This window comes from Cervus canadensis, chromosome 13 (assembly GCF_019320065.1).
Source record: "Cervus canadensis isolate Bull #8, Minnesota chromosome 13, ASM1932006v1, whole genome shotgun sequence".
In the NCBI taxonomy this organism is placed as follows: domain Eukaryota; kingdom Metazoa; phylum Chordata; class Mammalia; order Artiodactyla; family Cervidae; genus Cervus; species Cervus canadensis.
The window spans coordinates 32,285,309-32,298,249 of NC_057398.1; the positions used below are offsets into that span (position 1 = coordinate 32,285,309).

General features: G+C 46.1%; 1 protein-coding gene across 11 annotated transcripts in view; it reads right to left on the minus strand.

The window, feature by feature from the left end:
• NPHP4 (nephrocystin 4) overlaps positions 1 to 12,941 on the minus strand; it is a 138,143-nt gene that overhangs the window by 88,967 nt on the left and 36,235 nt on the right. For 10 of the 11 annotated variants that reach the window (XM_043485062.1, XM_043485066.1, XM_043485065.1 and 7 more), the window contains 3 exons: positions 8,561 to 8,697; positions 5,389 to 5,570; positions 4,582 to 4,708 (listed from right to left, as the gene is read on the minus strand). In XM_043485062.1, coding sequence (XP_043340997.1) covers positions 4,582 to 4,708; positions 5,389 to 5,570; positions 8,561 to 8,697 — 446 coding nt within the window. The remainder of the gene's footprint in view (positions 1 to 4,581; positions 4,709 to 5,388; positions 5,571 to 8,560; positions 8,698 to 12,941) is intronic. The other variant, XM_043485067.1, reaches the window with a different exon arrangement.

Here is a 12,941-nt window from a genome sequence, read left to right on the forward strand (position 1 = left end):
AAGAACAAGTGGGCCAGCTGGACTTAACGCCAAAAGACAGCTTTACCACTGGGGCCAACTGGAAAAAGGACATGGGATCACTCTGCTTATTTCTTACAACAGCATGTGAATCTGTAATGACGTCAAAATAAAGCAGAATTTAAAAAACAGTGAGGGGGACTTCCCCCGTGGTCCAGTGATTAAGACTCCACACTCCCAGCACAAGGAGGCCCAGGTTCCATCCCTGGTCAGAGAACTAGGTCCCATATGTCACAGCTAAAGATCCCACATGTCGCAACTAGGACTTGGAACAGCCAAATAAGTGAATATTGAAAAAAATAAAAAACAGTGAGGTATATGACAAAAGCTATAGAAGGTGCTGGTTTAAAAAAAACTGTTTAATGACTATACACGAAAAGAAAACCCATGGTGTTAAGTTAGAATACATGGGAGAGAAAATTCCACTTAAAACAGTAGCACAAAAATTAAATATCTGTGAATAAACTTAGTAAGAGCTATTCAAGCTGTTTAAAATCTACACTGTAAACCCATCTGAACCCATCTGGGGGCTACCCAGGCCACGCTAATGGTAAAGAATCTGCCTGCCAATGCAGGAGACGCAGGTATGACCCCTGGGCTGAGAAGATCCCCTAGAGGAGGGAATGGCTACCCGCTCCAGTATTTGCGCCTGGGAAATCCTATGGACAGAGGAGCCTGGCGGGCTACAGTCCATGGGGTTGCAAAGAGTAAGACACACCTGAGCACAAACAATCCTATTTTAAAATCACCCCCAAATACACCAAAACAGAAGCGGACAAGCAGAGAGACTTCCCTTCTGCCCAGTTAGGACATCACAACTTCCACAACACGTCAATTCTCTCTAGTTAGTTAATAAATGTAATGCACTTCCAAAAACACCAGTAAACTCTCTCTACGGAGCCGGACCTGTTGATACTGAGGTTTCTTGGGAAAAGCAAATGCAGGCAGAGCCATAGGAGCCATGAAGGGAAGGGGCTGCAGATTGTTGCACCACTGAGTGACCCAGCAGCCGCGGGGCCCCCACCACTGTGCTGCGCTCCCAGCACAGAACAGACAGAGCGGCCCCGGGCAGAACAGAGGTCTAGGGGCGGGGGGCGGGGGGGGGGGGCGGGTCGTGGAGGGGTGTGTGTGCTCAGTCCCTCAGTTGTGCCCGACTCTTTGCGACCCCACGGACTGTAGCCCACCAGGCTCCTCTGTCCATGAGATTCTCCAGGCAAGAGTAATGGAGCGGGTAGCCATTTCCTAAACAGAGATCTCGTGTACGATTGAAAGAAGCTAAAATCACTGGGCACAAAGGACTTATAATAAGTAGCATCGGGACAACTGGAAGGACACTGTACAAAGATGAAATGAGATCTATTCCTCACACCACAAATGCGATCTAAACATAAACATGGTAACTGCACCCATACTAAGAGAAAACATGGATGAATTCTTCTTCTACAGGAGTAGGGAAAGGCTTTTTCACTACAATTCAAAATCCACATGCAAGAGAAGAAGAGACTGATAAATTTAACTACATCAAAACATGTTTTAGCATTTACATGATGTCATGGACTGAATGTCTGTGGTCCCCACAAAATCATACTGATGCTGAAACTGAAGCTCTAGTACTTTGGCCACCTGATGCGAAGAGCCAACTCACTGGAAAAGACCCTGAGGCTGGGAAAGATTGAAGGCAAGAGTAAAAAAGGAGGCAGAAAGTGGGATGGTTGGATGGCATCACCAATTCAATGGACATGAATATGAGCAAACTCCGCAAGATAAGTGAAAGACAGAACAGCCTGGCATGCTGCTGCAATCCAGGGGGTCACAGAGTTGGACACAACTTAGCAACTGAACAACACTGCTTTTGTTGACACTTGGAATGTCCACAGAGCTTTTTAAAATGAAAGAAAAGGTAAAAAGGGATTTGCAGGCTGAATGCACCCGAAAACACGCTCCATAATGGACTGCGAGGAGGAGCAGGAGCAAGCCAGCAGCAACCCGCCCCCTCCAAGGCCAAGCCCTGACCTTGCAGGAGCCCCCGTGGCTGCATCCCCTCCTGGGACACGCCAGAGGGAATGAGAGCCCAGGCCAGCAGCATCAGGGCTGTCTTCTCCGCTACATCTAAGTTTGGTCGTGACGGGAATGCCTGAGTCAGCGCTCACCACCAGAATGCTAACCCCATACTCGCTGCTTCACGCAGCAAGTAATTTGTGCAGAAAATCATTTCAGACGCCAGAACATTTCCTCTCCAGATTACACTGAAGAAAGTACACTTGATGACAGTAAAATGGAATCCAATATTCCGTGTTAAGATAAACCTCCACATCAAAAAGAATTGATGAGCTATTACAAGCCACATTCCAAGAGCTCCACGAAGCAACAACGCGTGGCGGACCCACCTGCCAGCCGGTGAGCATTTCAATGAAGAGTTAAAAAATAATAATAATCAAAAAAAAACAAAAAAATAATAATAATAATCAAGTGTTGGTTAAGTCATATCAGTTTCAGCACATGGACTTTATAATAGCAAGTGGATTATAATTAATGTTCTCAAGGCGACACAATCTACATGTAAATGAGTGGCGAGCGGCATGGAGCCCCCCACAGAGGCATCAGGCCTGCTGCTCCTCCAGGGGTTCCGTCTGCATCGACTCCAGCCCAATCCCAAGACAGCAGGGGTACCCTGCACCTCTCCAGGGTGGGGAAGTCCCTGAAGCCCCTCCCTCCTGCTGTAGCCCCACCCTAAGCCAATTTTGCCCACCCCATGAAGACAAGCTTATCTGCACAGAGTTGCATGTTGGCTGAAACTTCTGGAAACAAAGAAAGAAAAGCAGAGCTGGAAACAACAGCTTTGTGAGAACAACGGAGATCACTCGTTCGGCTGCACTCAGAACACCCACCTCTGGGTCAGCTCACCTGACTACACGACGGGGAACAGACATCAGAGGGGACCAGGAACTAACATAGCAGCTGTGCTGATACCCCATTCTCCTTCCGAAGGCCCCCAGGATCACCCTCTGTCCCCTGTTTTTCCATCAGCTGCACAGTGATGCAAGCAGACTGACCACCACAGAAGGCATCTTGTGGCCTTTATTTATTCTTAATTTGCTTGTTAAATGATCTTTTCTTTTTCAGTAGAGCTACCATATGTTTCCCTGGTGGCTCAGATGGTAAAGAATCTGTCTGCAATGCAGAAGAGCCGAGTTCAATCCCTGGGTCAGGGAGATACCCTGGAGAAGGGAACTGCTACCCACTCCACTATTCTTGCCTGGAAAATCCCACCAGAGGGGCCTGGTGGGCTGCAGTCCATGGGGTCGCAAAAAGTTGGACACAACTGAGTGACTAACACTACTACCACTACCATATAACCCTGCAATCCCACTCCTGGGCATATACCCGGAGAAAAAGTTAGTCCAGAAGGACATATGCACACCAGTGTTCATTGCAGGACTATTTTCGATAGCCAAGACAAGAAAGCAGCATAAATGTCCATTGACAGATGAATGGATAAAGAAGATGTGGTACATATACACAATGGAATACTACTCAGCCATAAAAGAATGAAATAATACCACTAGTAGCCACATGGATGGACCTGGAGATTGTCATACTGGAGGGAAGTAAGTTAGACAGAGAAGGAGAAGGATAAATATCATATGACATCCCTTATATGTGGAATCTAAAAAGAAATGATACAAATGAACTTAATTACAAAACAGAAACAGATTCACAGGCTTAGAGGATGAACTTATGGTTGCCAGAAGGGAAGAATGGAGGGAAGAGTTAGGGAGTTTGGGATGGATATGTACACACTGCTATATTTAAAATGGAAAACCAACAAGGACCTACTGTATAGCACAGGGAACTTTGCTCAGTGTTATGTGGCAGCCTGGATGGAGGGGAGTTTGGGGGAGAATGGATACATGTATGTGTGTGGTTGAGTCCCTTCAATGTCCAACTGGAACTATCACAACATTGTTAATCAGCTATACTCCAATATCAAAGTTTTAAAATTTTTTGAAAATAAATAAATAATGATATTTGCTTTTTCAAGAAAAAACCTGAATCTTAAGAATAGCATGGTTTGGATTTTCTAAAAAATCTGTATCAATGATGTAAATGATGTCTCTTTGCTACCTTTTCTCCAACTGAAGCCTATAAATTCTTGCTCTTGGTTCTGAGACAGGCACATACAAGGTCCAATCAAAGAAAATATCCATCTCTTGTGCAGATTCAAGCTTTACCACACTTCGTATCATTTGAAAAATGCACTAAAATGGCCTCATTTTTCAAAATAATTATTGATTCAATAATTAGAATTAATGCTATCATGAAGCCTGCTGCCTTCTGAACTATTCACACCATCTGCCAGCAGAACATACTGTTTCCATAAAGAAGGAAATGATCAGAACAGAGCTATCACCAGAAAGAAGTGATTTCTAGTCATGTTCCATGCTTGTTCTCCACACTGTTAATAATCATCACACTGCTTTTAACCAAAAGAATATTAATGGTGACTATGCTTATCCTCCGTGCTCGGAGCCCATCACTAGGTGGGAACCCAGTGGTTCTTACGTTGCCGTCCGCCCCCGAGGGGCTGTTAAACACGTACTCCAGCTGGAAGACAATGGCGAACGCGGGGTGACGGACCATCTCAGGGAGTCGGAGACGGCTTCTCAGGACCAGAGCCTGGTTTCCAGAGCTGGGCCAAGAACATAGAGAAGGGTTGAATCAGGCGGTGGCTCCCACTGCCCGGCACCCAGCACCCCTCATCAGCTCAGGCCCTGGGGCCCCTGGGGCTGCATGAGTCCCCCTGAGCACTGCCCCCATGCTCTTCTGGGCGTTTGGCCACCAAGGGAATGTCCCAAACCAGAGTGTTTTTTAGGTGCCGCAGTCAATACTTGACTGCCAGCACTGGGGATGGGAGGACGGAGGGTCTCCAGCAAGGTGCCCCCTCCAAGGTCAGCTTCTGCCCAGCCTCACATGTGGCACCACTGGGGGACATCTCTGATGGTCATCTGAGGAGCCCGGGACTGAACCTAGCAGCAGAACTTCCTGCCCTCCGGTTCCCCGTCACGTGAGGGTCACAGGACACTTTTGGAGGGAAGCGTGTGGGGGCTCCACAGCTGGAAGCATCTGTAACACTAACCCCAAAACCATCAGGGCACAAAAACAGGATCTTTCCAACAGCAGGATGCTGAGGTCTGCTGTGGACCAGATGATGGAGCGGGAGGAAACAGAAGCACCAGGGAAGAACCCAGCTGGGAAAGTGCATCCCTCACATGAAAGAGCAACAGCCTTTCACTCTGATCCCTGGTCGGGTGCCCACCCCTGATGCCCAACTCCACGGGGGGCCAAACCCAGGGCCCCAGGGGGAGATACCTGGCCTTGGAAGAGGAGCCGACCTTCCGGCTAAAGCTGGCAGAGCGTGTCAAGGCCACCTCCAGCTCGGGCACCAGCACGAGGACCTGCGGCCGATGCACGAAGCCCAACCCATTGTGTACACCCACGCACAGGCGCCGCTCCAGGATCTCCAGGGCGCCAACGTCCAGCGGGCTGCCCGCCTAGAAGAGCACAGAGTGAGGCCGGCGCAGAGCAGGGGCGGGAGCCCGCCAGAGAAGCCCCCAGCAGAGAGGCCGACAGGGAGACAAAACTAGAGGTGTCAGACATTCCAGACCAGATGGAGCTTAGTGAAAATATGATAAAGTGTTAGCCGCTCAGTCATGTCCAACTCTTTGCAATCCCATGGACTGTAGCCAGACAGGCTCCTCTGTCCATGGGATTTCCCAGGCAAGAATACTGGAGTGGGTTGCCCTTCCTTTCTCCAGGGGATCTTCCCAACCCAGGGATCAAACCTGGGTCACCTGCACTGCAGGTGGATTCTTTACCATCTGAGCCACCAGGGAAGCCCACCCAAGGAGCTTAGTAAAGTACCATCCAATCAGGGTAGGTTGGCCTTAGGGCACTTTCTTGGTACTTTGGGGGTTCCTCAAATAGCATCACCTTGTAGAGGAATTGCCCCCTAGATTCCCAAATCAGCTAACTCTCACTTTCCAAGGCTGAGCTATGATTCTCAAGATGCAGCAAACTAGCAACAAGGGGACCCGGCTCCTCCAACAGAATCTGAGGCTCTGGGGTGTAGGGGCCCCCAGAGTCAAGGGCAGGCAATGACACAATGACAGAGGTGCTTAGAAGCTGAACACAGAGAGTGTCAACACCTCTGCCCTCCCCCGACTCAGACACCTGAGACTTGGGGTGGATTGGGCAGCAGTAATCATAATCCAATAAAAATGGAATCTGCCCCAAAGTTATCTCTGGATATTAAAATGTTTCATCTTAACAAAAAATGTACAGGCATGCTAACAAATGGGCAAGGATATTCCTCCAGGATATTATTGTTTATTAAATTATGTGATTGGTGCAAAATGATCCCTGAATTTTTGAGTTTTCTTCATTGCTCATTAATCATGCTGAACTGACCTAAATGCAGCCCATTAGTATTTGAGTAATGAGAATAAAACAGAGGCAGAAACAGTATCTACCGACTGACTAGGAACAAAAATACAAAGAGAGTAAAAATATGTAATAAAGTGATCTTTATGGGAACATATAAAATTCAACAATGATACCGTTAAACATCTCAGTAGTCATATAGACAATCTACTCTGAGCAACAGGAAAACAGCAGGAACTACACCAAGAAAATGTTTGCTGTTGTTTCAGTTCTCTGCTTTGCATTTCTGTTTCTTCTGGGACTATGTTACACGGAGCGACATTTTCAAGAATGGGTTGTTGTTCAGTTGCTAAGTCATGTCTGAATCTTTGTGACCCCATGGACTACAGCATGCCAGGCTTCCCTGCCCTTCACCATCTCCCGGCATTTGCTTAAACTCATGTCCATTGAGTCGGTGATGCCATCCAACCACCTTATCCTCTGTCACCCCCTTCTTCTCCTGCCTTCAATCTTTCCCAGCATTAGGGTCTTTTCCAATGAGTCTTTTCCAATGAGTCACATCAGGTGGCCAAAATATTGGAGTAGAGTGTGTAGAAAGCAGAAAAAAAGAGTCCATCTTTTAAAAAATTCCACCTTATTCATGCATAAACACATATTTGTGTGTGTGTGCAATTAATCATTTGCAAGCTTCATAATTTGCTAACTTCAGGATGGACGCCAGATGACTGAATCATTCATTCTCACAAATAACAACTCACTGGACATGAATTTGAGCAAACTCCAGGAGACGCTGAAGGACAGGGGAGCCTAGCAAGCTGCAGTCCATGGGGTCGCAGAGTCAGACACAACCTAGAGACTAAACAACATGTCAACTGTTTGGGGTACATCAGGTACAGTGTTGTGCAGTGTTGACTTGAACCAAGTCCCTGTCCTCCTGGTGCAAATACTCCAGACAGGGACTGACAGTCCCTCAGTTAACAGGCAAGTGCACCAGGTCCTCTCCACAGCCAAGCACCCAGAGAAACAAAGCAGAGTGGTGCTCCAGAGAGCTCGCTGGGCGGGGGGATGGGGGTGCTGCCCGCAGCTCTGGCAGGGCGGCTGGGTAGGATAGCAGATCTGAGACTGAAGCCTGAAAGGGATTGTGCAAGGATCCAGATAAGGAATATGTGGGAAAGTGGGCCATGTGCTCATGGGCCCATGTGGGGACAAGGTGTCACGCAGGCAGGCAGACCTGGGCAGTGCCTGGGGGAGTGCCCCTCCCAGAAAACCACTTCAGTGAGCCAAAGTGGTTGAAATTTATAGTCATCTCCTTGGAAATACCCTCATATACTCTGAAAATGTCCCTTATAAATGTAGACTATTTTATAGGTTTCCCTAAGCTCATTTGGTGATTTAATTTACTTTTAAATGAGGAGTGATTAAGATACATTAGGTCTTCCCTGCTGGCTCAGACAGTAGAGTCCACCTGCAATGCAGGAGACCCGGGTTCCGTCCCTGAGTTGGGAAGATCCCCTGGCGGAAGGCATGGCAATCCACTCCAATATTCTGGCCTGGAGAATCCCATGGGAAGAGGAGCCTGGCGGGTTATAGTCCATGGGGTCGCATAGAGTTGTACAGGACTGAGCAACACACACACACATAAGATACATTAACATGTGTGTGTGTGTCAGTCACTCAGTCGTGTCTGACTCTTTGTGACTCTATGGACTGTAGCCCACCAGGCTCCTCTGTCCATGGGATTTCCCAGGCAAGAATATTAGAGTGGGTTGCCATTTCCTACTCCAGGGGATCTTCCTGACCCAGGGATCAAACTCACATCTCCTGCGTGGGCAGGCTAATTCCTTACCACTGCACCACGAGGAAAGCCCCTAAGATATGTCAAAGTGAATGTTAATTAATGTCTCAGGTTAATAGCACTCTCTCAGCAGTAAAGTTAAAACAATGGGCTAGTGCCCCTCTTTGGGCACAAAGAGTCAAGAAGACAGAAACAGGGGCATCCCTGTGACCACCCACATCAGGGGCTCAGGAGGCCGGCATCTCCCAGTCTGCCTGCTGTTCCCTCCCCACCGTTCAGACTAAACTCCCCAACCCTGGACTGTACCTCCCGGAAGCGATCGCTGATCACGAGTTCCAGAAGCTCCTCCTCAAACTTCTCCAGCGAGGGATACAGCGTGAAGAACACATCGTCCAGGTAGCACGTCAGAGACTTCTGCAAGCGGGGCTTCCGGAGGGCATCTCCTAGACACAAGAGGCTCAGATGGATGACCCGTGGAAACACAACCACCGAAGGGCCCTCTCGCCCATGGGGGTCCAGGCCAAGGGCTGAGCACCGAGAAGGTGTGGGCATCGCTCAGACAGGACTCAGAGCCAGAGGCCCCGTCAGCCCAAGCCCAGATGCTAAACAGATCAAATGAGTGCAAATTTCATTTGGTCCAAATTCCTCCCCAAACGTCTTCCAGAAACAAATTTCCTAACTCAGCTATCCAGGGCAGACAGGCTGCCAGAGGCAAGGTGACATCTGTTCCCTTCCCCACGGCTTCCTGTCCAGCGAGAACATGGCCAACTGTGTCATTTCTCATTTCCTTATGTTTACCCTGAACAATGGGCTTCCCCAATGGCTCAGCAATAAAGAATCCACCCGCAATGCAGGAGACGCAAGAGACGCAGGTTCGATCCCTGAGTGGGAAAGATCCCCTCGGAGGAGGAAATGGCAACCCACTCCAATATTCTTCCCGTGGACAGAGGAGCCTGGCAGGCTACAGTCCATGGGGTCCCAAGTGTCAGAAATGACTGAGCAAGTCAACGACAGAAACGACACCCTGAACCATGTGGAAACACTCAGGCAAACGTGTGAGCATGGCACACATAAGCAGAAACAAAGGCTGGGCTGGGAAGATGAGAGGGAAGTCCCATCCCTATCGAGAAGCACCCAGACCGTGAGCTCCATGAGGGTGAGGACAGAAAGGGAGGGCGGCCCCTGGCATCCAGCCCAGCGTCCACGCTGAGCAGGTAAGTGGAAACCCAGCCTCGAGAGGGGAGCATCACACCTATTTGGAGAGGCTTCTCCACGGGCCCTAGAACAAAGGCCACCACAGCAGGAAGAAGGCAAAGCCAGCTGCCCCTACAAACACACCCCCAGGGGGCGTCTGCCCCTTTACATCCCCATCTGTGTCATCTCTCTGGTTTTGGTCTTCTCTGTGTCTTCCTAAACTTTTATGATTATTTAAATATTGAGGTACAAGGTCTTAGATTTTTTTTTTCTAGGATCTTTTTTTTTCTTTTTTTTTCCCAATTATTTTTATTAGTTGGAGGCTAATTACAATATTGTAGTGATTTTTGCCATACATTGACATGAATCAGCCATGGATTTACATGTGTTCCCCATCCTGAACCCTCCTCCCACCTCCCTCCCCATCCCATCCCTCTGGGTCATCCCAGTGCACCAGCCCTGAGCACTTGTCTCATGCATCCAACCTGGACTGGCGATCTGTGGTCTTAGATTTTTTAAAGCCAGTACCAAAATTAAAAAAAAAAAAAACAATTGATGTGAGACACAGTGCTGATGAAACCATGCCGGAAAGAACACTATCTTACTGGAAAGTTATCAGTCACTGCAGCTGAGAGGCGGTTGTCTCTGTAACTTAGAGTGTATCAAGAGCCTTAAAAATATACATATCCATAACCAACAAGGACCTACTACAGAGCACAGGGAACTCTGCTCAACGTCATGTGGCACCCTGAATGGGAGGCGGTGTCGGGGAGAATGGATACACGTACACATGTGGCTGAGTCCCTTCCTGTTCACTGAAACTACCACAGCATGGTTAATCGGCTATACCTCAACACAAAACAAAAAGCTTAACGTTTGAAAAAGAAATCCATATCCACCGTCTGCCCCAGCAATGCCACTTTTGAATCTATTTAGCAAAATAATCAAGAGTTAAGAGTTCACTCAGTCGTGTCCGACTCTAAATAATCAAAGATGGAAGAAAAGCTTTATTTGCAAGAATACTCATTAGAACATTATTTATAACAGACAAAAGTAAGAAACCACCAGATGTTCAAGAATATGAGAATGTTAAATAATCTCTTGCTCATCCATATAAAATGAGAAAAAAATCATATTGTCAGAGATTATTTAAAAGCAAATCAAAAAACAAAGAAAGAAGGAAATAAAAACAAACAAAAAAGAATATTTAATAATCAAAAAATAATATGACATTGTAGGTGAAAAGAACAACATATAACAACATATAAAACTGCATATTATTAGTCCATTTGATGACAAGATTACTTAAAATATATGCATTTGAGACATTATTTTGCCAACAAAGGTCCAAAAGCTATGGTTTTTTCAGTAGTATAGATATGAGAGTTGGACCATAAAGAAAGCTGAATGTCAAAGAATTGATGCATTTGAACTACGGTACTGGAGAAGACTCATGAGAGTCTTTTGGACTGCAAGGAGATCGAACTAGGAAATCAGTCCAGAATATTCACTGGAAGGATAGGTGCTGAAGCTGAAGCTACAATACTTTGACCACCCGATGTGATGAACTGACTCATTGGAAAAGACCTTGATGCTGGGAAAGATTGAAGACAGAAGAAGAAGGGGACGGCAGAGGATGAGATGGTTGTATGGCATCACCATTAGAAGGGGACGACAGAGGATGAGATGGTTGTATGGTATCACCGACTCTATGAATATGCGTTTGAGCAAGCTCTGGGAGTTGGTGATGAACAGGGAAGCCTAGCATGCTATAGTCCATGGGGTCACAAGGAGTCAGACACCACTGAGCAACTGAACTAAACTGATGCATTTGCATGTATACACATATATCTTTTTTCTTGGAGTAGTACTCTCTTCTTGTTTTTTTTTAACTGAAGTATAATTGATTTTCAGTGTTTCCAGAGTAATTCACTGTGAATCAACACATATACCTGAATCACAGCAAAGTGATTCAGACATATATATTCTTTTTCAGATTCTTTTCCATTATACATTATCACAAGATACTGAATAGTTTCCTAGGCTGCATAGTAGGTCCTTGTTGTTTATCTATTTTATTTATTTTATATATTTTATATATAATAGTGTATTTGTTAATCCCAATTTATCCCTCCCCCAGCTTTCCCCTCTGCTAACCATAAGTCTGTTTTCTATGTCTGTGAGTCTATTTTTGTTTTGTAAATAAGTTCATTTGTATCATTTTTTTAGATGTCGCATATAAGAAAAGTCATATGACATCCGTCTTTCTCTGTCTGATCTACTTCACTTGGTGTGATCATCTCTAGGTCCATCCATGTTGCTGCAAATGGCATTATTTCACCCTTTTTATGGCTGAATAATATCCCATTGTATTTTTATACCATATCTTCTTTATCCATTCATCTGTTGATGGACATTTAGGTTACTTCCATATTTTGGCTATTGTAAATAGTGCTGCAATGAACACTGGGGTGATATATCCTTTCCAACTAGAGTTTTCATTTTTTCCAGATATATGCCCAGGAATGGGATTGCTGGATCATGTAGCAACTCTATTTTTAGTTTTCTGAGGAACCTCCACACTGTTTTCCACAGTGGCTGCATTAATTTACATTCTCACCAACAGTATAAGAGGCCTCCCTTTTCTCCATATCTTCTTCAGCATTTATCATTTGTACTTTTTGATGGTGGCCTATACATGTATGTCTGTAGACAGTAATCACATTACTTTATTCCCCTCTTTATGGTTTTCTATACCTTTCCCATCACAAATACACACTAAGGTTTGATACTTCTGGAAAAGTTTATGTATTCCTTTCATCATATTGTTAAGTGTTTAAAGCAGGTCAGTTGATGAATCAGACCCAATTTAAAAGTACAGATATCTTTTTTCACAGTAGACAAAAGGTGGAAACAACTCAATGCCCATCAAGAAGTGAAAGAAAGACGAACAAACTGTGGTCCATCCACACAACACAGCATCATTCTTCCCTGGTGGCTCAGAAGGTAAAGAATCCACCTACAATGCAGGACACCCAGGTTCAATCCCTGGGGTGGGAAGATCTCCTGGAGAAGGGAATGACAGCCCACGCCAGTATTCTTGCCTGGAGAATCCCATGAACAGAGGAGCCTGGTGGGCCACAGACCACAGGATTCCAGAGAGTCGGACATTGAGCTACTCACACTTTCACTTTAAAAGAGGAAGGAGATTCTGACGCATGTTACAACATGGATGAACCTTGATGACATTTTGTTGAGATAAGCCAGTCACAAAAAGACAAGTACTAGATAATTCCATTTATATGAGGTGCTGAAAGTCATCAAATTCCAAGACAGAATGTAGAAAGGGGACTGCCAGGGGCTGGGGCAGGGGTGGGGAGTTAGTGTGTCTGCAGGGTCTAGTTCTGCAAGATGAGAGCGTTCTGGAGATGTGGGGTTGCTCAACGATGTGAATGTGCTCAATGCTCCTGAACCACGTGTTGAAAAATAGTTA